Genomic DNA, 27,308 nt, shown 5'->3' with positions numbered 1-27,308 from the left:
TTTTTAACGCAAGATCTTATTCTTTTAAACGAATGGTAACTTCAGGATCTACAAACTGAGGAGACTTTCTATCACTTACCGAATCTGCACCGTCAGACGCGGCCTCTCCGTCAGTCTCCACTTCAGGCCCTCCTGCTACCATACGCTCAGGCAGAATACCCATCTCGACTAGCTTACCATAAAGTTCGTCTTTAATGAGATGTTTCCTTTGCTCTTTGGAAACCAATACGTTAAAGAACTCCGCAATTACAATTAAATCTTTCTTTTTTCAGCGGTCAAATTCTTCCAGCGTAGGCGAAAGAGTGAACTTGATTAAATCAAACTCCATATTAAATCCTTCCTATCTTCCTCCCCTACCAAAAATTCAAAGCAGCCAAGCAAACTCGCTGTAATGAACGGACGAGACCAATTGTCATAAGCGGATGAAGCACTAATTGTCGCAATAGGACGAGCCCCCAATTGTTACGACCCGTCCTAATCTAGGGGTTGGACGGATCGGTAAGAAAGAAATTAAAATAATAAAAGATCTAAATTAACGAAAATTCCTCCTCTCCTGTCCCAGCTCACAAGAATCACCACGTTTTGTAACAAACTTTTCTTTATTCTCTTCTCATAAGTCAAAAATGAACAGAAGCATTTGCTCGGAAGGGGGACAAAGGCCAAAACAACAAACAAAAGGGAATCTACCTAAGGATTTAGAGAAGCTGACTTACCTTACAAATGAAATATAAACAAAAGTACAACAAACTTCCCTAACTCCCCAACTAAACCATAAACAGGAAAAAACAAATTGCACAAAGTAAAAGTGGCGCTCCCCCGACCTTCAGCTTCGCATGTAAAAAGAAACAAGCGTTATTTAACAAGAGTAGAGTTAAATGATGAGATAGAGCAGTTCTTACTGGGTATTTGTTTAAAGTCTCCGTCACACAATTGGGAGAAAGCAATTCTCACACATAGACAACAACAGCATCGGTCACACCATAACAATTAGTAATAGTCTGGGGCAGGAGACAGAGGACAGGACACACGTGGAGCTCACGAAATGTTAGCACAGCATGTGCAGTCACAACTTGACTGTTCTATCTAAATCTAAACTTGACTTGACTTGAGTGTTCAACATTACATTTAGTAAAGTACAGACAATACATGAGAATGAAGATAAAATGTGATATGAGATCTGATTTAATTGAACCAGAGAGGTTTGTGTTCATTGATTGTGATTGTTAATCTCAGTTAGAAAAGAGACTAGGTTTCCCTTTTAAGTTGTTAATGTTGAAATTAATGCATGTTGTGCAGATTTAGAGATGCATTTTGCACTGTTCCCTTCATATTTTTGTCAGACATTGTTACTGGATAAATTTAGATATTTTGTACCAAAGCAACTGAAAGGACATACAGTAACAGAACAGCATTAAAATGAGAGCGATTTGTGAAGGATTATTTATGCTTATACATATGAAGAGACATTATTCAATATACATGATAACATTATATTTTGTTCAATAAAAACAAATATTTACACTAATTTCTTTAGTCTGGCAAAAGTCGTCAATTTATGTTTTTACGTGCAGTACATATTTGTCCGGACCTCGGTTGGTGAGGAGAGTTGATTTACTGGACCTCAAGCAATTTTAGTTGAAGACCCCTGCTGTAGACTGAAGACATTAGATGGCAGTATTACCAAATATACAAGTGGATGATAGCCAACGTTACAGGGGTAGATAATAAAAGAGTATTAGAGAAGCTAAGCACGTTAAATTTGAGTGCTTTAGAAATAAAGAGGCTACACGGCAGTTCATACAATTATTTTTCAGAGTTTATTTAACAAACACCACAGACATGAAGAAACATTCAGAGTGAAACATGAAGATACTGAGGAACAAACAGGCTGGTTTCATTCTCAAAGCTGAACTCATTCATTTGATCCTTATTAAAATGGCCATCTCTACAGAAATGAATGATATTTTTGAAGAATGTCATGAGTATGTAACATTAAACCCAATATCTACTTCTGAACTGAAACAAGGAAACGTTTATTTTATATAGCGCCTTTCTGCATAATATTATAACACATAAATGATCAATATTATAACACATTACTCATGACAGGTGCAGGAGGGTTGGTGAGTTTATTGACCACAGAAAACAGTGTTTTAGGACGAGAGGATGCATTAGTAATGAGTAGTAGCTGGAGCGTTCAGTATTTAGAGCGGATTTGTATAACTGTATTTGTTCCTTGCATGCAATAAGATGCACATTCAAACCAGTTTTCCTGTGAAGGCGTTCAAGGCGGTGACTAGTAGTTTTCAGTTTGTGAAGTGCAGGAGTAAATCAGGGAGATGTATGTGTAGAAGATACAAGTTTACATTTAAGAGGAGCGTGTATATCAAGGGCATTGGAAATGAAGGCATTATATTTGGCAAGGATTTCAGGGGCGCTAGTGTGTACAGTAATATTGGACAGATGTGTTTGTACAGATTCAGAAAACAGTAATTAATTGATAGAGTTGTGGTTAGGTTATGGTGGATTTCACCCTGAGGCGGGGAAGAGGCATTACACAGTTTAGTTCAATGAAGAGGTGATCAGAAAGTCCAATTGGAGAGCCAAACATTACGTAAACCAGCAGTACAGACTAAATCCAGTGTATGACCTTTTGAGTGTGTAGGAAAATCAACATGCTGTACGAGATTGAAACATTCAAACACTGATATGAGTTCACAGGAATCTGCACAATCACTATCAATGTGTATAACAGTTCATGCAGTTCACTGAAAAAATTGGACATTGATTTGGGTGGACGATACAGGAGAATTACAAGCTATGGAGAAGTACCAGATATTTTGAGAACTAGATATTCAAAAGTTTGTCACATGAAGATCAATTGTGTTAAGTGGGATATTGCTGCGGTAGACAGCAGCCAGACCACCACCTCTAGATGTTAAGGTTTGGCCAGGTGTGTCCAGACGGGGTGAGGAGATTTAGGTGGAAATGGTCGTTACTTGCCATGTTTCAGTGAGCAGCAGGAAGTCAAGGTTTTTTTTCCATTAGTAACGCGGAAAGCGCAGTGGCCTTATCCGTGAGAGAACGACAGTTAAACAACGCAAATGCGAGATGAAACGCGCACACATTGCGTGTATGTAAATCAGTCAGAGATGGATCACAGGATACAGTAATTAATGACGTAAGATTTCTTCCACGGTGGGTGGACGGCAGCATAGCGAGTATCCGAGCGGTTAGACCAGGGGCGGCGCCAGCCGATTTTGCCGGGGCTTTAGCCCCGGATGTTTTGAGTCAAGCCCCGAATGTAATGACTGTCACTGAGCAAATATGACACTGGACAATAGCCTATGTAAACCCCCGAAATCATAAGTTGCTTTATTTCATTGCGCTTTGGCTTTGCATATACTGCATACAGTATCCGACCATACACCGGCAGCGCTTTCTCTCTCTCCTCTCCGACAGCGCGTTTACGCACACCGCAGTTGTACAGAGCCACGCCTCCTGTCACTCACTCAGAGCAGCGGCAGGCCTCGAGACTCTCTCGGTCCAGTGGAAGGGTTTTTGTTATATAACAACCGATATGACAACTTTAGCACATTTATCAGCAATACATTCATTCAGTGTTTCCCATTAATGACCCTGTACTGCCGCCACCGTTTCATAATGAACTGAACATTTAAAACATACTACGTTTTACAACGAGCTAAAATCGAAACCGTGATATGGCTTTGTGCCTATATAAAACAGCAAAAGACAGCGATTAATTATATATACACTCTGTCTGTGCTGCGTGTTTTAAAGAGAAGTGCGCACATCTGCGCACGCGATCGGCTGGTGATCTGGTGATCAAAATAAAAGCTCAAGGATTTATCTTTTAAAAAGAATGGTGATCAAAATAAAAGCTCAAGGATATATCTTTTAAAAAGAAATGAGTACAAAAGTATTGTTAAAAAAAAAAAATTTTTGAACCCTTTTTAATGTCCAGCTACAAGTCAATGCTGTTTCTTTGTTCAATTTGCACACTGTACATGGGTTGAAGCTCTTAATTTTGAGTTTCCAGAGTGCACCAGATTGATGCATTTAACTCTAAAATGTACAAAATTTTCTTCCGGGGGAGCATGCCCCTGGACCCCCCTAGCGGAGGTACATCCAACAAAGTTTTACAAATTACAGTGTCAAATAATGTACATTTTCTGAACAAGAATACGACAACAAAAGCTCCTTTCATGTCAGTAAAGCTATTAATAGAAAATTTAAATGTCTTTGGACAAATATAGATTTGGGCTAAGCCCCGAATGTTTACAATGTCTGGCTCCGCCCCTGTCAGGTAACAAAACTGACAAAAAATAAAATAAATTATTTCACCCCAATGATACTAAGTAAACATGGACTGACATTGATTTTTAAAATTAGGGTTACCAAACATTTTCTCCGCGCACACTCGCAAACTGAAATTTTTACAAAGTCTCACTCCAGCCAAAGTCCAAAAGTTGGCAACCCTGATTATGTACACATACATACAGTCTCACACTCACACAAAACAGTTTTGAATTATGTGCTGGTAATGTAAATACTCCAATTTCATTCATGCCATGTATATAAACTTGACTGTAAACGTATATACATTCAAGTTCACACAACTACATAATCATGGCGTCATATACATCCTCACACTATCAGTGAATGGGCACGGAATAAACTCATAACACAGAATTAATGAATAAAGGATAACATTACATGAAACGCATACACTACTACGTTCGGCCGCCGGCGGGAGACATGATCACGGATCCGTCAGAGATGCAGCTTGATGAACACGTGAATTGTGCACCGTAAATCTTTATTATTATTATTATTATTTTATTATTTAATTTGCTAACTACCAAATCAGTCGTGATGAGAAACCGGTATATCACGTAACTTTAGTGTGGACGGATATTAACGCGTGTGACATAGGCCTGATCAAGGTTTATTAGATTCTGTTATTAGTAATCAATAACGTTACTCCTAGATGACCATTAGCTTTGCTATTGCCTGAATCATGATAATAATCTGTACAATATTGTGATCTGAGAACATGTCGTTACCTAACGTTATATCTATAAGCTAACATCGGTCACTGCCCTGTTCTCCACTGCTTCTCCTCACACAACAGCTCAATTTGTCTATTTTGACCGTTATTTTGTCTAATCCTGGTCTGTCCCTGCTCTCTTAAACACATAGCAGGCTAATTGTATGGCTGTGGTTTGTGATACGAGTATGAATAAAAATTTACAATTTCCTCAGCATCCGAACTGTCATTGCGATCCATTGTTTTCCTATTGTTTATATTGATCGCACTCCCTTGAGTTACGTCACTTCCGATTTGGCATTTTTCAGATGCGGAAGTAAAATTCTCTCACAAAAAAACGACTCCAGAAGCCTATGTAGCGTATTTATATGTGTTTTTTCAAGAAAATCTATTTAATACATTATTTTTCTATACATTGAATCACTGATGCTCTAACCTGCAATATGCCCTTTAAGTGCTGCTGTTTTGTGCTGTAGAAGACGTGGATCAACTTGTCAGATGGCATTCTGGATTTTTGCGTTCGCGTACGGTGGCTCTGAATTGTCAAAACGTCTCTCAAAACGCATGCCACGGATGCGAAAAACGCAGAAAATCGAACCTGATCCGAATATTTTTTTGACGGACGAAAGTTTCGGAGGCAGTGTGCAAACGCAATTGACATAACGTGAGGTCGAATTTATTTTTTTATTTTAAGTTTCACATGCAAATTTTGGACTCAGTGTGCAAAGGCCTTTAAGCTTGGGCTAATTTTCATTTGAAAGTGAACTAATCCTTTAAGAGTTAAAAAATTTAGTCTCGGAGGAAAACAATAATAATATTATTATTAATAATAATAATAATAATAATGTTCAAATAGGTTAACAATATGTTGCATTTCTTAAACCAACATAATTTTGTTCTTGAAAATAGTAGTAAATAAGTTACTACAAACTGTTTCTAAAGGACATTTTATTAAGATTTACAACAAAACTTACAAAACCACTTACCCATATCCTCCCATTCACTTCTGCAGGTAAATTTTTGCCAGATTGTGTCCTTCACAATGGCTGTCTGTCAGCCCCAAAGTACCTAAAAAAATTAAAACATATCTTTCCCATTTCAACATATCTTTATGAATTACTTAAATATTATTATTTAAGTTAAAGAAATAATCAGATTAACACTTTTAAGTAGCAAATGTACAGTATCCGTATTCATATAGAACACAATATCGCATAACGACGGATTAAAGTACCTTTGTTGTAAATGAAGACTTTTTGTTGCATCATCAGTGTCCATATTTAAGTAGGCCGTTTGGATTCTGGATGAAAACAAATCTAAGTTAGCTGTTATTCTAAAGCAGTATACAACCACAATTACTGTAATTGTCATGTCATTCTAAGAAAGATCTAACGGATTTTAGTGTATACGTAAAGGATAAACGAAAGATGTAAACTGAAAAAGACATTTAAAAACTTACATTCCAGTATTTATTGTTGAAGGCAGAGCTCCGTTGACCAGGAGACGGTTCTGTTGTTTGGGCCACAAACTGTCCCAGCGGGTAAAACATCCTCCATCACAACTCTGTATCTGCCGCGACTCTGTTTGTGAACGAGTCCGTACTCGCTTTTTCCTGTCAAAAAGACAATCAGACCAGGGACATTTTGCGGCAATTTCTTCAACTACCATTCGCGCTGTTCGTCAATTTCAAATGTTCCTACGTCACGAGAAAAGCACGCTGTGATTGGTGGATTTACGCGTCGATCTACCATGGCCCAATCAGCGCCTCTCGTCTCCTGTAAACACCCTGTAGATTGTCATATTTTAAAATAAGCACTTTTTAACGAGGCTGAGTTGAAAATGTTCTCTAAACCTTGTAATCAAATATAAACTGTAGCTACATTTGTTTGTTGCAAATTTACAGAAAATGCCATTGAGATGTTAATATTGTTAATAAAGATATTAAAGGGATAATTCACCCAAAAATAAAAAATGTCATTATTTACACACCCTCAAGTTGTTCCAAACCTGTATAAATGTATTTTGTTCTGTTCAACACAAAAGAAGATATTCTGAAGAATGTGGGAAACTGAACAGTTCTGGGGCACCATTGACTTCCATAGTATTAGACCCAAAGCAACCTGGTTACAAACATTCCTCAAAATATCTTCTTTGTTCAACAGAAACTTGAGGGTAGGTAAATGATGACAGAATTTAATTTTTTTTGGGTGAACTATCCCTTTAATATTGCTTGCCAACTGAAAACAAAGTTTCCCCATTTAGGCTACAGTTAATACAATCTTTTTAAAACAAATGACATTAATTATACATAAATTTCCCTTAGTAAAAAGTAAATTGAGTAAGACAGTGTAAAAGGTGCGCGTGTGGATTAGTAATCTGGTCCCCAGGTATCAAGGAGAAAAAATGTTGGCCCTCGTCAATATCAAAGTTGCCCATCCCTGCCCTATGGTAAACACGTTCGCGCAACAGTTCAGCCAAATACGAGACTTTCCCTTCCCCCAGAATTCATCTCACTTTTTACAGTCAAGCCAGTGTTCAGCTAAAATAATGCATTTCATCTTTTGTTTCTTATTATATTTTGTATCTTATTATATGTTGTTTCTTTTGAGTTCAGCCCAATGCTGTTTCACACAATGGTGTTAAAACATGATGCCAGCCAGACCCAGAACCAAAACAGAAGTGCCAGATGTAATGATGATCTGGCCCAAACTTCATCACAATCTGGAATAATATCCACATTTTACAAATGTTGTTTTGATAATGTTACTCCTTTATTATGGAACATTGTGGCAATATTGTATATTCTCCATTCTTACATAAACCAAGCTAACCATGTCTTGAACATTGGGGGGAAGTTTCTTTCTTTCTTTTTTTTTTTTTCTTTTAATAAAGCGCAAAGAAACAAAACAGTGAAGGAAATTGTTTCTAATACAATGCTATATCAGTTATGTACAATAATAATTGAAGACTTCAGATGCAAAAGCCTTTAAGTGCCATTTGAAATTTTCTTATAAAACAAGCATGTTTATCAAGCGTATTACACTTTAATGGCAATGAAAAGGACCTATTAATTGCCATTAAAGTGAAATTTACTAAACCTAAAAATACAAGCTTGACAAAAATGCTAATTTAAGAAGAAAATTTCAGATGCCACTTGCACAGGCTTTTGCATCTGAACTCTTCAATTGTAGAAAAAAAGAAAACATTAAATTGTGCAGAAATTAATTTCAATAGTACATTGAGAACTCAAGTTTAATAATACAATATAATGTTAGTTCTGAGATTGTTCAATTTAAGGAATGAATAATAGTGAATATTTATAAAAAATTAGTGAATATTTACAACTTTGAATAATCTGTTACCTCAATAACATCCTCAAAACATCCTCAAAATGTTGCAGGTGAAATGTTCTAGATTTGTTAATAGATATAATATGTATTAACATATATAATATGTTACCTCAACAACATCCTCAAAATGTTTAGGTAAAATGTTCTATCGTGGTTAATACGTCACATTAGAAGAACATTTTACCCAGAACATTTCATCACCTCAAACCACAGTGATGTTCTTATAGTGTTTTCCTAATGTTGCTGAGAGAATGTTCTTCATTTGTTTTATTTAAACATTGTGCGAATGTTATATTTACAACATTATATAATGTTACCTCAATAACATCCTCAAAACATCCTCAAAATGTTCAGGTTAAATGTTCTATTGTGGTTAATACGTCACATTAGAAGAACATTTTATACAGAACATTTCATCACCTCAAACATTAATGATGTTCTTATAGTGTTTTTCTAATGTTGCTGAGAGAATGTTCTTCCTTTGTTTTATTGAAACATTGTGCGAATGTTTTATTGACAACATTATATAATGTTACCTAAATAACATCCTCAAAACATCCTCAAAATGTTGCAGGTGAAATGTTCTAGATTTGTTAATACGTCACATTAGAAGAACATTTTACACAGAACATTTCATCACCTCAAACCTCAGTGAAGTTCTTATAGCGTTCTCCTAATGTTGCTGAGAGAATGTTCTTCATTTGTTTTATTTAAACATTGTGCGAATGTTATATTTACAACATTATATAATATGTTACCTCAATAACATCCTCAAAATGTTGCAGGTGAAATGTTCTAGATTTGTTAATACGTCACATTAGAAGAACATTTTACACAGAACATTTCATCACCTCAAACCACAGTGATGTTCTTATAGTGTTTTTCTAATGTTGCTGAGAGAATGTTCTTCATGTGTTTTATTGAAACATTGTGCAAATGTTATATTTACATTATATAATATGTTACCTCAATAACATCCTCAAAACATCCTCAAAATGTTGCAGGGAAAATGTTCTAGATTTGTTAATGCGTCACATTAGAAGAACATTTTATACAGAACATTTCATCACCTCAAACCTCAATCATGTTCTTATAGTGTTTTCCTAATGTTGCTGAGAGAATGTTCTTCCTTTGTTTTATTGAAACATTGTGCGAATGTTATATTTACAACATTATATAATGTTACCTCAATAACATCCTCAAAACATCCTCAAAATGTTGCAGGTGAAATGTTCTATCTTGGTTAATACGTCACATTAGAAGAACATTTTACACAAAACATTTCATCACCTCAAACATTAATGATGTTCTTATAGCGTTCTCCTAATGTTGCTGAGAGAATGTTCTTCATTTGTTTTAATGAAACATTGTGCGAATGTTTTATTGACAACATTATATAATGTTACCTCAACAACATCCTCAAAACATCCTCAAAATGTTGCAGGGAAAATGTTCTAGATTTGTTTGCACTTAACATTATAGGAACATTTTCTGAATTTAAAAACATTCTTAAAACATTTTTGGAACATTACATTCAAATGTTTTCTTTAAAACATTAAAAAACCTTTACAGAATGTTAGCCAAAGTTCTGAGAACGTTCCCTGCTAGCTGGGTAACTATTTCCCCACAAAAGCTGTTTAATCAGCACAGTGAAGCCTCTCATCCATTGACATCCATTCAAAACACTGCGTACCACTGGGGCGGAACGTTAGCATTAGCTGTTATGCTTTTTTGGCTAAAGGTTCCAGTGGCTTTGATAGTGATTGTTTGATTTTGCCATAAGAGTCAGAGGTTTTGTGAAATTAGTTGGAAGATTTGGATTTGTGTTTAATGTTTTGAGAAAATAAGTGATGGTTTCAAGAAATGTGTTTTAGCAACTGTGAAATCTGCTATTTCTCAATATTTCAGTGATCTGTTAATTAAAAAAGCTTATCAGTTGTTTCAGTTATTTGTTTTAGATATATTTTTTTCAATACTTTTGAGCTGCTGTTGTTGCAGAAGTAGAGGTTTATACTATATTTAAAGAGTGAAACATTCGGTCTTTATTTCTGTCATGCTGTGTTTAAGCATTTGTAAATAAGATCAGAAAGATCCATGATTTTGGTATGGGGTAAACTTGTATGAAGAGAAAATTTAAGCCTTTTAGAAATGTGTTAATTGACTGTATTTTATGTGAAAACGACATGAATTGTGTTAATGGTAAGGTCACAACAGACGGATGTTGTGTTAATTGTGTTTAGAGTTTTGAAAATGTGATACAGATTGGATAAAAGTATGTTAGAAATTGGAAAAAAACTGTAAACACAAACTCTCACAGTCAGGACTTTGATACATGAAGAACATGAATTCATCCTTAATGACCGTCACATCCATCTTTTTTCTGTGATCATCTTTCCATATTATTTAATGTGATAATTTGTTAACATAATTTGTTATATCAGTTTTTATATTAGTTTTCCCTCTCAATCAAACACACACTCTCTCTCTCTCTCTCTCTCTCTCTCTCTCTCTCTCTCTCTCTCACACACACACGCACACACACGCACACACATGCACACAGACACACACACACGCACACACATGCACACACGCAGACACTCACGCAGACACACACACACAGAGATACGCAGACACACACACACACACACACACACACACAGACACGCGGACATAGTAAAACTCAAATCAAACATGATAATTGCTGCTTTTGTTTTTTATGTTTCTTTTTAATAATGAAGTCTCTGTTGAGTGAAGAGTGTCATTGTTCTCCACAGGTTGTGGAATTGTGGTGTCACAGATGAAGGTTGGGCTGCTCTGGCTTCAGCTCTGAGATCAAACCCCTCACACCTGAGAAACCTGGATCTGTATGAGAATAAACTAGGAGACTCAGGAGTGAAGATGATTTCTGCTGTACTGGAGAATCCTCACTGTAAACTGGAGGATCTGAGGTAAGATCATACGTGACTCTCACATGAAACTGTCACTGTTAGTTTTGCAATTTCAATAATTCATAAAGTAACATTTAATGGAATAAAGGAATCAAACTATTATTACATTCATTACAACAAAATTGTGAGTCAACATGATTACCATTTATTAATTTAAAATTATCTCTGTTTAAATAAAGTGTAAGAAATAATATAGTTCTGTGTTTACGTGTTCAGTCTCTCTTTCTTGAGTTGAGGTGATTGAGTGATTGATCTGTAAATGATTGAACACATCAGCTGCTCCTCAGTAAGATGAAATGATTGTTACGCACCTCTACTTTAAAGGCAGAAAAGGGGAAACGTAACACAAAAAAGGACACGTGAAACCCAATACGTTCGTTAAATATTTATTCGACAAGCAACAAGAAATCGGGAACACGTAACCTATCATACGGAAAAACAAACAAATCAATGACCAAATATAACCAACAATTAACCCAAATTAAGAATAATAAATAAAGAAATAAATACCTGACTTAACCAAGACAAACAAATCAACTTATATAAAGAAAAACAAAATAAAGAAACAAGGAAAAAAAAGAAAAGCTTGTTTGCTGGTGTGTCTCCTCTCTCCAGTCTCCTTCAGCGTCCTCCATATAAGCACATGCAACTAGATGCAGGTGCACAGAGGGCGGACCTACAATCAAACTCTCAGGATGAAAAATAGAGTCATGACGTCACAACACACACAAGACACCGGCCGTAACACTCCCCCACCTAAAAGAAGAACCTAGTCTAATACAAAAAGAGACAGGTTCTGGGTGAAGCATCAACAAGCAAACAAGAATGGAAAAAAACAAAAAAAACAAAACAAAAATTAAATTACATTACAGTTTTTCTCAATCGATTTGGTACATTTCTCCAAACTCAGGTAACAGCTCTCAAAACAGTTAACACAGCAAACTAAACACACTCTTATGCTGGCGAAACCATTAAGTATTCACTGCACAATGAAACACAGCATTTTATTCTAGTAATGCATTTATTAAAATTCAATATTAACATCAAAACTAAAAGTGTGTTCTCTGTTGATTTTATAACAAATTCAGCTGAAGATACACAAAGAAATAAATGAAAATACATGTTTTTTATTAAGTTCTTTAATGAGGAGTTCAGGTGTATAACAATAAGTTGTCACCCCACACACAAAAAAAAAAAGAAAAAAAAAAAAAAAAAAAAAAAAAAAAAATATATATATATATATATATATATATATATATATATATATATATATATATATATATATATATATATATATATATATATATATATGCCTGCTTCATCAATATACAGGTACTCATAATGAGTTGCACTGCTATCCAACTCCAAGATTCTCTAGAGTAAAAAGAAGCACAAGGTAAAATATAGTAAATTTGTGTTTTACAGTAATGGCATTGATTGCAGTCAATACTACTGTGAAATTGTTGCTGAAGTTTGAGTTCACACAAGCAGCAGTATACATAGATATGCCTAAATCTTTTCACATATAGTAGCATGGAATAGTTTATGGACACATACTTAAAATTCAGGAAAAATATATCTTTGAGTTGACAGTAAAATTGCAGTAATTGGGTTGAACATACTTGAACAAACTAGAATCGCAACTCCTTCACTCTAACAGAGTTCCTCTCAAAGGGCACTTTGTATACTTGCTTCATTCGGATAGCATTTCTTCTTAGAACACGGTCAATTGTGGAGAGACTGTATTGGTGGATATTGTGGAACAGTTGATTGTCCTGTGTTATTCTTTGCTGAATTTCTTTGAGGCGGAGGGTGTTGTTCTGGACCACCATGTCAACAATGACATGCTCTTGTTCAACTGAAAAAAGTCTTGTTCGTCCACCTGAATGTTCTCTAACTTCAATTCTGAAAAAGGTTTGGACAAGCAGGAACATTTACTGTAGAGATCTAGACCTATGTCAAACAAGACTACATGGACTCTCATTGTAAAAGTAGAATGATATAGTTACTTACCGGTTTTCCCTCTGAAATGTACGGATAATTGAAGCCACTGTGGATCTGTTTATATTGGGCTGAACTCTCTGGCCAGCTTCTCTCAGTGAGAGACCATGATTTATGACATGGTCAATAAGTGTGGCTCTGATTTCATTTGAAACACGCGTGTACCCTACCCTCATTCTACCTCTCCTCCCTCCTCTTACACCTTGGCCTCCTCTTCCTCTTTGCCCTCCTCTTCCTCCCTGTCCATCTCTTCTTATATTTTCTCTTTCCACTATACCATTGCCCTCCAATCTATCCATCTCTTCAATCTCTTCTCCTCTTCCTACATCCTCAGCTCTTCTCGCTCTTCCTCCTACATCTTCAGCTCTTCCTCCCACATCTTCAGCTCTTCTTTCTCTTTCTCTATCTCCTTTTTCTCTATCTCCTCTTCCTCTTCTCCCTCTACCCTGGCCACCACCTCTCACTCTTAAACCTCTTCTGTTTAGACTGCTCATACTTCTTTTTTTTGTCTTACTGTATCTCCTCCTGTATCTTCTCCTTTGAGAAAATTATGCTTTTGATTTGTGATTTGTATGAAATGAAGGAGAATTTACTATCTGTTTAGGACAAATACAAAGTGTACTGATCACTGTGTTAACTGTTTTGAGAGCTGTTACCTGAGTTTGGAGAAATGTACCAAATCGATTGAGAAAAACTGTAACTTACTTATCCCCGTGAAAGAGCATCTGCAACGATATTGTCAGATCCCCTCTTGTGACGGCTCTCCACATTATAATGTTGAGCTATTAGAGCCCAGCGCATCAACCGTTGGTTATGATTATACATTTTATTCAAAAAAACCAAAGGGTTATGGTCCGTATAGACCGTAACAGGAATGGTGGTACAACGGACGTACACATAAAAATGCTGCAAAGCAAGCAACATGGCCAGTGTCTCCTTTTCTATAGTAGAATAATTCATTTGATGACGGTTGAATTTAGCAGAAAAGTAAGACACTGGATGGGAAATGCCGTCAGCACCATCCTGAAGTAAAACGGCTCCAACTCCGGTCGCACTGGCGTCCACCTCAAGTTTCAATGGGCAATCCTTCTCAGGAGCAGACAAAACAGGGGCACTACAGAGAAGAGACTTTGCACATAAAAATGCATTTTGACATTCATCAGTCCAGTTAAAAGCAACTTTTGGACTACACAGTTTTGTTAGTGGAGCGAACACAGTCGAAAAGTTTTTACAGAAGCATCTGTAATAACCGGTCATCCTTAAGAATCGCCTCAACTCACGACGTGTAGTAGGCACAGGATATGCAATAATTGCATTTACTTTCACCTCAACAGGACGTACTTCGGTATTTCCAACCTTTTTCCCGAGGTACGTAACAGAAGCTTTCGCAAACTCGCACTTCGCTAGATTTAACGTTAAGGAAGCGGTAGCCAATCTACTAAACACATCATACAGTGAAGAAATGTGATCAGCCCAAGTAGAAGAATAGATAACCACATCATCCAGGTAAACGTTACAATTTGGGAGGTCACCCAGCACCATATACATCAACCGCTGGAAAGTGGCGGGCACGTTTCGAAGCCCGAACGCCATCCGTGTATACTGGAGAAAAGAATCGGGAGTCACGAAGGCGGAAATTTCAGAGGCACATTCAGTCAAAGGCACCTGCTAGTATCCTTTTAAAAGATCTAATTTTGTGATATACTGAGCAGTGCCAAGATTATCAATACAGTCCTCTATACGTGGTAAAGGAAAAGCATCTGGCACCGTAACAGAATTCACCTTTCGAAAATCAGTGCAAAAACGGAGCAACCCGTCTGCCTTAGGCACTAAAACACACAGTGAACTCAAAGGACTGTTAGTCTATTTGGCAAAACCATTCTGGATCAGATACTCCACTTCATGCCTCATGACCTCCCTCTTACTTGCTGGACAGCGATACGCATGCTGTTTAATTGGACGGGCGTCATCCACCTCAATGTCATGCTGGATGACAGGAGTACCTGAGGGTACATCATTAAACAGGTTAGGAAAACTTTCCACCAAATTAATCACATCCTGTCGCTGGTCATTAGATAAATAAGTTGAAATGGCAGTACTTTCAGAATTTCAGAATTTTTTTAATAACCACCATTCAATAATTCTGTAGACATGGTCAAACCGTCATCTCCATCTTCACTTGCAAGGGAGTGGGACAACATGGACACTCGCTCTGCCTGGGGTGTACACTCAGAAAGGTTACTTGCCTCTGTTTTATCAGCACGACACAGGTAAGGTTTCAACATATGCACGTGACATAACCGCGTCTTTCGTCTGCGTTCTGGGGTATGGATTATATAATCCGTATCACTCAATTTACTTTTAATCACATATGGTCCTGCGAATCGTGCAGCCAAAGCAGAACCAGGTGCAGGAAGCAACACTAACACTTTCTCTCCCACCGTAAAATTGCGTGCAACAGCTCGCTTGTCAAAGCAACACTTCATTTTGTGTTGTGACCGAGAGAGCGCTTCTTTTGCAACAGCACAAGCATTTTGTAAACGCTCACGGGTACGAGAAATAAAATCAAGCACGTTGCTTTTCTCAGACGGATCAGTAGTGAAGAATTCATCTTTTAATACCTTTAAAGGACCACGTACGTTGTGTCCAAAAACCAATTCAGACGGGCTAAAACCGAGTGATTCCTGTCGTGCTTCACGAAGAGCAAATAAAACTAAAGGAACGCCCTCATCCCATTCATTACCAGTCTCCATGCAGTATTTTCGCAGAGCAGATTTCAGAGTTTGATGCTCAGCTGATAGGCTTTAGAATCGATTTAGGAGCTTCTGAAGACTCAGAAAATGCTTCTTTTTCCAGAATCTCTTTAAAAACAGACTCACCTAGATTTATTTCGTTTTCTTTACCTAAACGTTTTGCCTGCGCACGTGTCGTGTTACAAGGCCGCATTAAGACTACAAGGGGCCCCTGGGCTTTACCTCTTGAGGGGGCCCTTCGTCCACCAGAACTATTACCTACATTCACTCAATCTTCTTAATCACAAAGTGAAAGTTATCAGCCTTTTATTTTGCATGAATAAATGCCATTACCAAAACATCCAAATCTATAGGTTTGTTATAAAATATAAATATCACTGCATGAACTACATATTGGCACATAGTCTAATAGTACAAACTATTTGTACAGGCTACTCATTTCGAAAGCTGCATCCTCCGGAGATCGCATTTGAAGGCTATATACGTCATTGAGGCAGCTCATTTAAGAAAAACAACCGTTGGATTGCAAAGTAAGAAAGAAAATATAGCATTTTGCACCTCACGAGGAATAACCATCAATTTTATTATGGTTAGGCTACTTTGGATGTCTTAAATAAGACATCCTTAATGCAGCCTTCAAATGCGAGCTCCGGAGGATGCAGCCTTTGAAATGAGATGCAGATTCGAACAGTAACAAAGGCGTTAGTTTTACCGTATCAATTTCAGTGCGAGTCCTTGTCTTTTGGAAGTGCATGCAAAGTGGATTTGCTTTCACACCGTAAAGATGTCATGTCAACAACACAAACCAAACTCTTCCAGTCTCAGTGTTTGAAGGCGGGTCAGAATAGATGTTCGTGAGCAACCTGCTGCCATTAAGCAAATTTTTACATTGTTATGTGAGTTTGTAACAGAAAGTGAGACTGGAATCGCTGAAGACTCATTTCGGCAGTTCAGAATCAATTAATTCTTTAAGGCAAAAATTACTTTTTTATCCTTCACTTTGATCTTTAAAACAATGTGGCAAAAACACACACAAGTTCAACCCAAATGTTTAAAGGTGCCCTCGAATGAAAAATTGAATTTACCTCGGCATAGTTAAATAACAAGAGTTCAGTACATGGAAATGACATACAGTGAGTGTCAAACTCCATTGTTTCCTTCCTCCTTATATAAATCTCATTTGTTTAAAAGACCTCCGAAGAACAGGCGAATCTCAACATAACATGTTACGTAACAGTCGGGGTGTACGCCCCCAATATTTGCATATGCCAGCCCATCTTCCCAACATTATCATTATGTAAGGCATTAGACAAGGGCAGAACGTCTGGATGTGCAGAGCTGAATCAACAGACTAGGTAAGCAAGCAAGAACAACAGCGAAAAATGGCAGATGGAGCAATAATAGCTGACATGATCCATGATATCATGATATTTTTAGTTATATTTGTGAATTGTCTTTCTAAATGTTTCGTTAGCATGTTGCTAATGTACTGTTAAATGTGGTTAAAGTTACCATCGTTTCTTACTGTATTCACGGAGACAAGAGCCGTCGCTATTTTCATTTTTAAACACTTGCAGTCTGTATAATGCATAAACACAACTTCATTCTTTATAAATCTCTCCCACAGTGTGTAATGTTAGCTTTAGCCACGCAGCATAGCCTCAAACTCACTCAGAATCAATGTAAACAATATAACAGTATACAATACTCACATAATCCGCATGCATGACGAACACTTTGTAAAGATCCATTTTGAGGGTTATATTAGCTGTGTAAACTTTGTTAGGGCACTGTTTAAGGCAAGCAAAAGCTCTGTGGGCGGAGAGCACGGGATTTAAAGGGGCCGCAGCATAAATCGACGCGTTTATAATGATGCCCCAAAATAGGCAGTTAAAAAAATTAATTAAAAAAAATCTATGGGGTATTTTGAGCTGAAACTTCACAGACACATTCAGGGGACACCTTAGACTTATATTACATCTTTTAAAAACATGTTCTAGGGCACCTTTAATGTCATGATTGTTACCATCTATTTGCATTAGTTAATATCCAGCTGGTCGCTTGCATCGATTCGTTTTGCAGCAAAGTTGCATAATTAAAACTAGTGTCATGAGAAAGCAAACTCTGTTGTCATGCAGCAGACATATATAAACAAATCAGAAATGCATTTGATTTCAGTTCTCTTTTATCATCACTGTAATACAATTCAAATCTTATTTAAATAATAATCAGTGTTCTAAAATGGAAGCAAATAAAGTGTAAAATGGAAGCAAATAATGTATACATACATACAATATCTAATGTCAATGCTATGGCCTTTGTGTAGATATTTAAAGATGGTCATCTTTAAGCATGACTGTTTGGATTTATATGAAATGGTAACAATTTATAATTAGATTCCATCTGTAAGGTTAATAAAAGTATTGTTCATTATTAATTTCAACATTTTAACATTTTAAGTACAGTACCTCATTGAACGTTTTAAGAAACTGTATTTTTGTATGATTTGTATTTTTATTGGACTATACTGACGACTGCAGGGTTCAGTGAGTGAAGGGTCGCACATCGGTCGAGAAGGGCAGCACCGCACCACGTCTTTAAAATTCGAACACATTGTTTTCTTTGGGGCTGTTCACACAGAACGCGCTTTTCCATTCCAATGCGCTACTTTTTCTTTGTTTTTCTATGTAAGCATGCGCTAGAAGGACGTGCATAACTGTTGTGCTCGCGTCTTGCAGCATCTCGCGCATGACCTGGCGTTCTAAAGCCATGAATCAGTTCAGCTAAGTTAAAATCAGTTAAAGAAAAGTTTTAAAAAGCGTCTCGAGACCTTGCGGTTTCCCCCATTCCACTGCCCGCTTTTCGCATTTTTCAAAGCAAAAACGTGTTCTGTGTGAACGAACCTTATGAGTGTACGCACACAGGCAGCGCCACTCGGTCTGTCCGCGTTGTCCAGATACTGATACTGTGAGTTGCTTGCTGCTAGACGCGGCGCGTCTTGATGCACTTCACGCTCAGGACCGCACATGTATTCAAAGAAAAGCGATGTTAAAGGGACAGTCATCACATTATAAAATGTGGTTATATTTTTTTCAGGCATCACCAGGGCCCTCCCTCAGCCTGGGGCCCTGGGTTTAAGCCCAGGTAAGCCCGTGCATTAATGCGGCCCAGGTCGTAACTGCACTAACAGCAAATACATTCGGAAAACTTTCAGCCAACCCATCAGGTTGTGGATCAGTAAGTGGAGTATTAGTAACGTGCATAACCGGCATTACTTTACCTCTAGCAAGATCATTGCCCATAATAAAATCAACGCCCTGTACAGAAGAGAAGAACGAACCGCGACATTAAAACATCCAGAGACCAAATCAGACGATACCCAAACACAATAAAGGGGAACAGGTACAAAGCCCATTTATATTCCCTGTACAATAGTACTAGTGCCACACGCAGACTCTGCACCAAAGGGTAGAGATTTAGACAATATAAAAGATTTCGATCCCCCAGTGTCACGTAATATTTTGACAGCTCTCTGATCCTCAACACAACCAGTCAAGGACACAAAACCGTCAAACATGACAGGCTAAAAGCACGCATCAGGAACTACAGAAGTCACAGGCTGCGGAGACATGACTTTCACCAATACTGAAACCCGAGGTTGATTCACCGAAGAATCCGGACGCTCTTGTTTTCGTTTTAAAATTCTACACTCAGCGATCACATGTCCCACTTTGACAATAGCCACACTCTTCCAAAAGCTTGTTTGCTGGTGTGTCTCCTCTCTCCAGTCTCCTTCAGCGTCCTCCATATAAGCACATGCAACTAGATGCAGGTGCACAGAGGGCGAGTCATGACGTCAAAAACACACACAAGGCACCGGCCGTAACAATGATCAACATTTAACACTCTTTACTTTAAACACAAACTCTCACAGTCAGGACTTTGATACCTGAATACCTTTGAACAAGAGGTTTTGTTTTTGGTTTCTTTTTAATAATGAAGTCTGTTGATCTGATCTGAGAGAGTGAAGAGTGCGTCATTGTTCTCTGCAGGTTGATTAAGTGTGGTGTCACAGATGAAGGTTGTGCTGCTCTGGCTTCAGCTCTGAGATCAAACCCCTCACACCTGAGAAAACTGATTCTGTCTGGGAATAAACTAGGAGACTCGGGAGTGAAGATGTTTTCTGCTGTACTGGAGAATCCTCACTGTAAACTGGAGGATCTGGGGTAAGATCATTTCTCTGATAGTCACATGATCTGGTGCTCAGAGAGACATATTTTTAAATAGTTCATTGTGAGACTGTTACGAACTTTTAAAGGTCTAGGGTAGAACGCAACATTTAGTTTTTAACATTGCTGTAATGGAGCGGGCAGCAGAAAAGACCAGGCACACAAAAGCGGGTACAATTAATTTGTTTAATGTTGGTACGTCAAGCCGAAGCCACTAATCAGTGTGAGTGCGCTATAATACAATGCATTTATATAGAAGAATGGATAAAGAAATTTACAATTAACTACTGGGGAAAAGGAACTAGGGTGGCGCCAAATTAAAGAAAGGAATAAAACAAAACAATTCATAAACTAAATTCTCAAACCCTCTAAACTTACTAACCAAAGAAAAATGTGAAAAGAAAACCCGAGATCTTCGGCGCACCCGACGCCATAACTATACCTACCCTCAAATAAAAACCAAAATACAAGAAAGGGCGCTCACCTCTTACCTGGTGTTTCTAACACTTGATAACTGCGGGCAATATGTATGTCGCGCGACCTGCTTACCTGTTCACTGTTTCCCCAAAAGGTAATCAGTTACTCTTAACTCTCGACATTCTAACATAGACAAAGTCAAGTGTCGGATTCACACGCCAAAAGGAACAAAACATACAGAGTATAACAGGCTCTAACTAAAACGCCTGAGACACACACAAACTGCACTGCTGAACAAGACACGCCGGGAGACTTTTAAACTTCCAGGGCGGCACTTGATTGGCTGCAGAGACGACACCGTAATGAAGAGTGACAGTCACCTACTCCAATCAGCGTGGACCTGAGAGCAAGACAGCACAGAGGACAGAAAACAGAGGCAGGGGAAAAAAAAAACATCGAAAACACGCGCAGCACGTAACACTCCCGCCCACAAGAACAAACTATATGAAATTGCATATATTTGTTATTTCAGCAATAAACAGGTAGCACAATTACACCCTAGAGAGGGCATCAGCGAACACGTTCTCCGCACCTCTCTTGTGCTTTATGACCAAATTGTAACTCTGTACAATCAGGGACCAACGCATTAAGCGTTGATTCTGATTGTACATACGCGACAAAAACACTAGAGGGTTATGATCCGTAAATACAGTAACTGGACAGTTAGACTGGGGCCAACATACACGTCGAAATTTGGGTATTGAAGGGCCATCCTCCTAAGCAGTGCATCCACCTCCAATTTAAACCAACAAGTAAGCCATCTCCTTCTCGATCAGACCACCGTCGAATAATTAATTTGATGTTTGTTAAACTTACGCGAGAAGTAGCAGACGGGATGATCAATTCCGTCCGCATCCTCCTGCAACAGCACGGCTCCGGCACCAACCGCGCTGGCATCCACCTCCAATTTAAACTCAGAATCAAGATTAGGAGCCATCAAAACAGGAGCGCTACACAAAAGAGATTTAATCGACGTAAACGCAGCTCTCTTTGTGCGGTACGATGCTGCTTAACGGAGTGGCATCACCTACATTAATATCATGCTGCAGAACTGAAGTGCGAGAAGGAACGTCATTAAACAGAGAAGGGAAATCGTTAATCAGATGCATAATATCACTTCGTTGTTCTTCCGATAGATGTTTTAAGTGAGATGGTAATTCGCTTAATACCTCAGAATTCTTAAGTCTAGCACATTGTTGATATGCATGACGGGACCCTATACCATCATCCTCAGCATCAGCATCACAAGCGGCAGTCACTCCACCATAGGCTATAGCTACAAGAGCTGGACCATGAGCTGGAACATCAGCAACAGCAGAAACTTCAGTCTGGGAAGATTCTCTACTGTGATATGCTTTTAACATGTTCACATGACACACGCGAGACTTTCTCTTTCTGTCGGGAGTACAAACCACATAATCGGTGTCACTCAACTTCTTTGACACTTGGTAAGGACCTGAGAAACGTGCAGATAAAGCAGAGCCAACAACAGGGAGTAACACCAACACCTGATCTCCTTCTTGAAAACAGCGCTGAACAGATTTATGATCAAACTGACGTTTCATCTTTTCCTGAGCAACAGTCAATGAATCTCTCGCCATAGAACAAACTTTATGCAACCGCTCACGGAATTTACTAACGTAATCCAAAACGTTCGTTTTCGGGCTGGAATCAAGAGACAGAATATTTTCTTTGAGCATTTTTAAAGGACCTCGGACAGTATGTCCGAACACGAGCTCAGCGGGACTAAAACCAAGGCTTTCCTGCACAGCCTCTCTAGCCGCAAACAAAACCAACGGTACCCCCTCGTCCCAATCCTTACCTGTATCCATGCAGTACTTCCTGAGCATCGCTTTCAACGTTTGATGGAAGCGTTCAAGAGCCCCTTGAGTCTCTGGGTGATAGGCGCTTGCAACTCTATGAGAAATATTCAAGGTAGTCAAAACTTGTGAAAAAAGTTTAGAAAGAAAGTTAGTACCTTGATCGCTTTGCACGACCTTCGGTAAGCCAAACGTAGAAAAGAATTTCACAAGCGCTTTAATGATTACCGGAGCTGTGATTTTTCTCAATGGAATCGCCTCAGGAAAACGCGTAGCACTACACATGATTGTTAAAAGAAATTGATTACCGTTTTTAGTTTTAGGTAGAGGTCCTACGCAATCAACGATTACGTGCTCAAACGGTTCTCCTACCACTGGAATAGGAACGAGCGGCGCAGGGGGAATTACCTGATTCGGTTTGCCAGTAACCTGACAAGTGTGACAAGTGCGGCAGAAATGAGCGACATCAGTTTTTAGGCGAGGCCAAAAGAAATGCCTCAGAATTCGATTATATGTTTTCTTAATGCCTAAATGTCCTGATAAATCATGATCATGAGCTAAGGATAGAACTTGCTGACGATAACATGAGGGAATCACGATTTGATACACCACATTCCATTCCGAATCATCCTTAACATCAGAACACCACTTACGCATCAATAAGCCATTTTCGACGAAATAAGCAGATTTTCTCTGTTGTGCTTCCTCCAAAGGAACAACCGCAGAGAAACATTTTCGCAAAGTCACGTCAGCTGTTTGTGCAGAAATAATTTTCTCACGCGTCACGGGCAACTTCAAACAGTGCGAACTGATAGGAGAGGATTCTTCAACAGTCTTACCTTCCACCGGCGGTAAAACGTCATCGGCAAGTACAGGTGCAATAAAAGAGGACGACAAATCAAAAACATCTTTCTTACGAGCCTGGGCTCGCGTAACGGCGCAAGCCGGAAAAATTTCAGGATACATCTCGGACACCTCATCGGCCTGATCTAACACAGGGTTATCAAAAACCTCCAACACGGGAAAAACCTTCCCACCAGCTAAGTCATTGCCGAGGATAAATTGTACCCCTTTCACAGGCAAACATTCACGAACTCCTACTTTTACAAAACCTGTACACAGCTCAGACTGCAAATGCACCTGATGTAACGGCACTTTAAGGAGACCCATCTCTATGCCCTGTACCAACACATTACTGCCACAAAAGGTCTGCTCAGAGAACGGCAGTACACCTGCAACCACAAAGGATTGAGTAGTACCAGTGTCGCGGAGCATTTTAATTCTTACCTGTTCTGTAGACTTACCCGTAATAGAAATTAATCCTTCCGTCAAGAACGGTTCATAACTAGAATCTGGCCTACCATCACGCTCAACATTTGCAACATCAACAGCCTTTACAAAACCAACGCTCTTGGTCGCAGAGCCCTGCTGCTTTCGTTTCAGCACAGAACAGTCAGCAATTAAATGACCAGACTTATGACAATAAAAGCATTCTCGATCCTCTTTTGACTTCGGAGCACCTGCTTTCGGTCGTGACTGGTTAATCAAAGGAACGGACGTGGGTTTATCAGAACGGACGGTGGTAAATACGTTCTTATGTGTTAGCACGAATTCATCTGCCAGGACAGACGCATGAGATAAAGAAGTCACCTTTTGTTCATTTAAATAAACAACGACACGTTCGGGAATACAGTTCTTAAATTCTTCTAAAAGAACAAGTTCTCGTAGCGTCTTAAAATCTGTAACTTTACTCGACGCGCACCACTTGTCAAATAAAACACCTTTCTCTCTGGCGAATTCAACGAACGATTGACTGGAATTTTTTTTGTGGCCTCTAAACCGTTGCCTATAAGCTTCTGGTACTAACTCATAAGCGCGCAAGATTGCAGCTTTCATCATGTCGTAATTTAAACTATCTTCTAAAGATAGAGTTGCACATACCTCCTGTGCCTTACCAGTTAATTTGCACTGCAACAATAAAGGCCACACTTCCCTAGACCAATTTAGTGCGGACGCGATACGCTCAAACACACCAAAATATGAGTCGACTTCTGCTTCTCGAAATTGCGGTACGAGAGAGATATGCTTACTCACGTCAAAGGTGGTTACTGCTAACCCAGCCCCTGACGGAGCGCCAGCAGCCTGCACCGGTGGAACAACTGGGGCAGGTGAAATTTTAGCTGCGTTCAGCTCCAGTTCACGCAGTTTAACCTGCTTTTCCGCCTCAATTTCTAACCTGCGAACTTCAAGTCGTAACTTCATCTCAGCCCGACGACTCTCTGCCCGTTCCTGCGCTTCCATTTGGACACGCGCCAAGCGAACTTTCAGCTGGGCATCACCTACCGACCCAACAGAGATCGGAGAAAAAGGTTCAAAGGGCGGCAGAACAGCCTTGGTCTCAGACCCCTCCACCTCAGCCGTTCCACCCTGCTCCTCATCACCAGACACATTTGAGTGAACGTCGGTGCTGAGAGAATCTTCGTCTGCTCCAGCAGGCAAAACCAAAACACCCAGTTCCACCAACCTTTGTACGATAATGCTCTTAATATCTCTCTTAAGCTGTTGCTTCGTAACCGCAATTTTATAATGAGCAGCGATGCATAGCAAATCATCTTTTCGGCACTTGTTAAGCTGCTCAACAGATGGCGTTTTAACGAAATTATCTAAATCAAAATCGGCCATTGCCACGCCGAAACAAACCCGGTTAACCAGTCACGCCCTTCAAATAAATTACAAAAGAGCCATGGCCATTCTACTTCCCACTCCAGCAATGTTTAATATCACGGGAGATATTGATCCCGGACGAGCCCCCATTAAATGTTACGAACTTTTAAAGGTCTAGGGTAGAACGCAACATTTAGTTTTTAACATTGCTGTAATGGAGCGGGCAGCAGAAAAGACCAGGCACACAAAAGCGGGTACAATTAATTTGTTTAATGTTGGTACGTCAAGCCGAAGCCACTAATCAGTGTGAGTGCGCTATAATACAATGCATTTATATAGAAGAATGGATAAAGAAATTTACAATTAACTACTGGGGAAAAGGAACTAGGGTGGCGCCAAATTAAAGAAAGGAATAAAACAAAACAATTCATAAACTAAATTCTCAAACCCTCTAACTTACTAACCAAAGAAAAATGTGAAAAGAAAACCCGAGATCTTCGGCGCACCCGACGCCATAACTATACCTACCCTTAAATAAAAACCAAAATACAAGAAAGGGCGCTCACCTCTTACCTGGTGTTTCTAACACTTGATAACTGCGGGCAATATGTATGTCGCGCGACCTGCTTACCTGTTCACTGTTTCCCCAAAAGGTAATCAGTTACTCTTAACTCTCGACATTCTAACATAGACAAAGTCAAGTGTCGGATTCACACGCCAAAAGGAACAAAACATACAGAGTATAACAGGCTCTAACTAAAACGCCTGAGACACACACAAACTGCACTGCTGAACAAGACACGCCGGGAGACTTTTAAACTTCCAGGGCGGCACTTGATTGGCTGCAGAGACGACACCGTAATGAAGAGTGACAGTCACCTACTCCAATCAGCGTGGACCTGAGAGCAAGACAGCACAGAGGACAGAAAACAGAGGCAGGGGGGAAAAAAAAACATCGAAAACACGCGCAGCACGTAACAGAGACCAAAACTAAACTAATGAAATAATAAAGAGTACACAAACTCTATCAATAAACATGATGATGAAAAAAGAGGTGCAGAAAGAAGCAAAATGAAGAATGTTAATTTGTGATAACTGAAGTGGAATCTTATTAAATTCACATTATATTTCCACATTAGATCTCCTTCTATAACACTGTTAGTGTTACAGTTTTTTTGAACAATTCTAACAAGCATTGTTCAATACCGAAACCACATTTTCAAAACTCTTCACACAGTCTGCATTACCAGCATGAATGTTGGCCAAACAGTTAATCTCACCTACAAAACTCACTCAGACCAACATAACACTGGCAACAATTCTCATTCAGAAAGCACACATTTCATTCACAACACACTGACCTAAAAATCACTAACAACAGGAAGCATTACATAATTGATGAATTTTTCTTTTTTAAAGTTTCAATGATTTTCCACATACATCAGTTCTTCATATAGAATACTGTAACACAATTTCACTTTATTGAAAGCATTTGTAACACGAATGAATCAGAATGAATCAAAATTTCATTTTTTATATGAATATAGTACTTGAAAATTATAACCAAAAGGTGAAAAAAGAGGAAAAAAACTCCAGGGCTGCAATGCTAATAAAAAAAGAATAAATAAAATACATTCTACGCATTACTGTAACAACATGTGTAGTTGTTCATTATAGTAAATTACAGTGATGGTTCTAGTCTGCTCTCTCTCTTGCATTTGGCCACAAGTTCTCATCAACATCACCTGGGTGGAATTTCAGCTAAAATTGCAATTAGCTTGTAATGATTATTTTTTTAATTTTTGGCTATAAAATTGAGAATATTTTAAAATAATTACTGCATAAATGCTTGGAATTCGCCATCATTCTGTATTGAATGTGTTTTTAATCATTTTGAATGCAGTGTGTTAGCATTAGAAAAATGTGCTGAAAATACATAGTATTTTGCATGTTGTGGAGTACGAATGGGAAAAGAGTTCCTGAATTTTGAAAAGT

At 38.6% G+C, this 27,308-nt stretch overlaps 1 protein-coding gene and 1 long non-coding RNA gene across 2 annotated transcripts in view; one reads left to right on the top strand and one right to left on the bottom strand.

The window, feature by feature from the left end:
• Window positions 1-6,012: 6,012 nt before the first annotated feature.
• LOC125255141 lies at window positions 6,013-6,610 on the bottom strand. Its single transcript, XR_007181841.1, has 3 exons — window positions 6,531-6,610; window positions 6,306-6,371; window positions 6,013-6,139 (listed from the first exon to the last, which is right to left on the bottom strand). It is a non-coding gene; the product is annotated as an uncharacterized LOC125255141 (long non-coding RNA).
• Window positions 6,611-11,241: 4,631 nt separating this feature from the next.
• LOC125255173 (ribonuclease inhibitor-like) overlaps window positions 11,242-27,308 on the top strand; it is a 46,036-nt gene continuing 29,969 nt past the window's right edge. The window contains exons 1-2 of the mRNA XM_048170206.1: window positions 11,242-11,369; window positions 20,176-20,349. Of these exons, the coding sequence (XP_048026163.1) occupies window positions 11,320-11,369; window positions 20,176-20,349 (224 nt within the window). The 5' untranslated portion in view covers window positions 11,242-11,319. The remainder of the gene's footprint in view (window positions 11,370-20,175; window positions 20,350-27,308) is intronic.

This window comes from Megalobrama amblycephala, linkage group LG20, assembly GCF_018812025.1.
Source record: "Megalobrama amblycephala isolate DHTTF-2021 linkage group LG20, ASM1881202v1, whole genome shotgun sequence".
NCBI lineage: Eukaryota > Metazoa > Chordata > Actinopteri > Cypriniformes > Xenocyprididae > Megalobrama > Megalobrama amblycephala.
The sequence above is the reverse complement of the archived record's forward strand: the minus strand, read 5'-3'. Positions and strand labels throughout refer to the sequence as shown.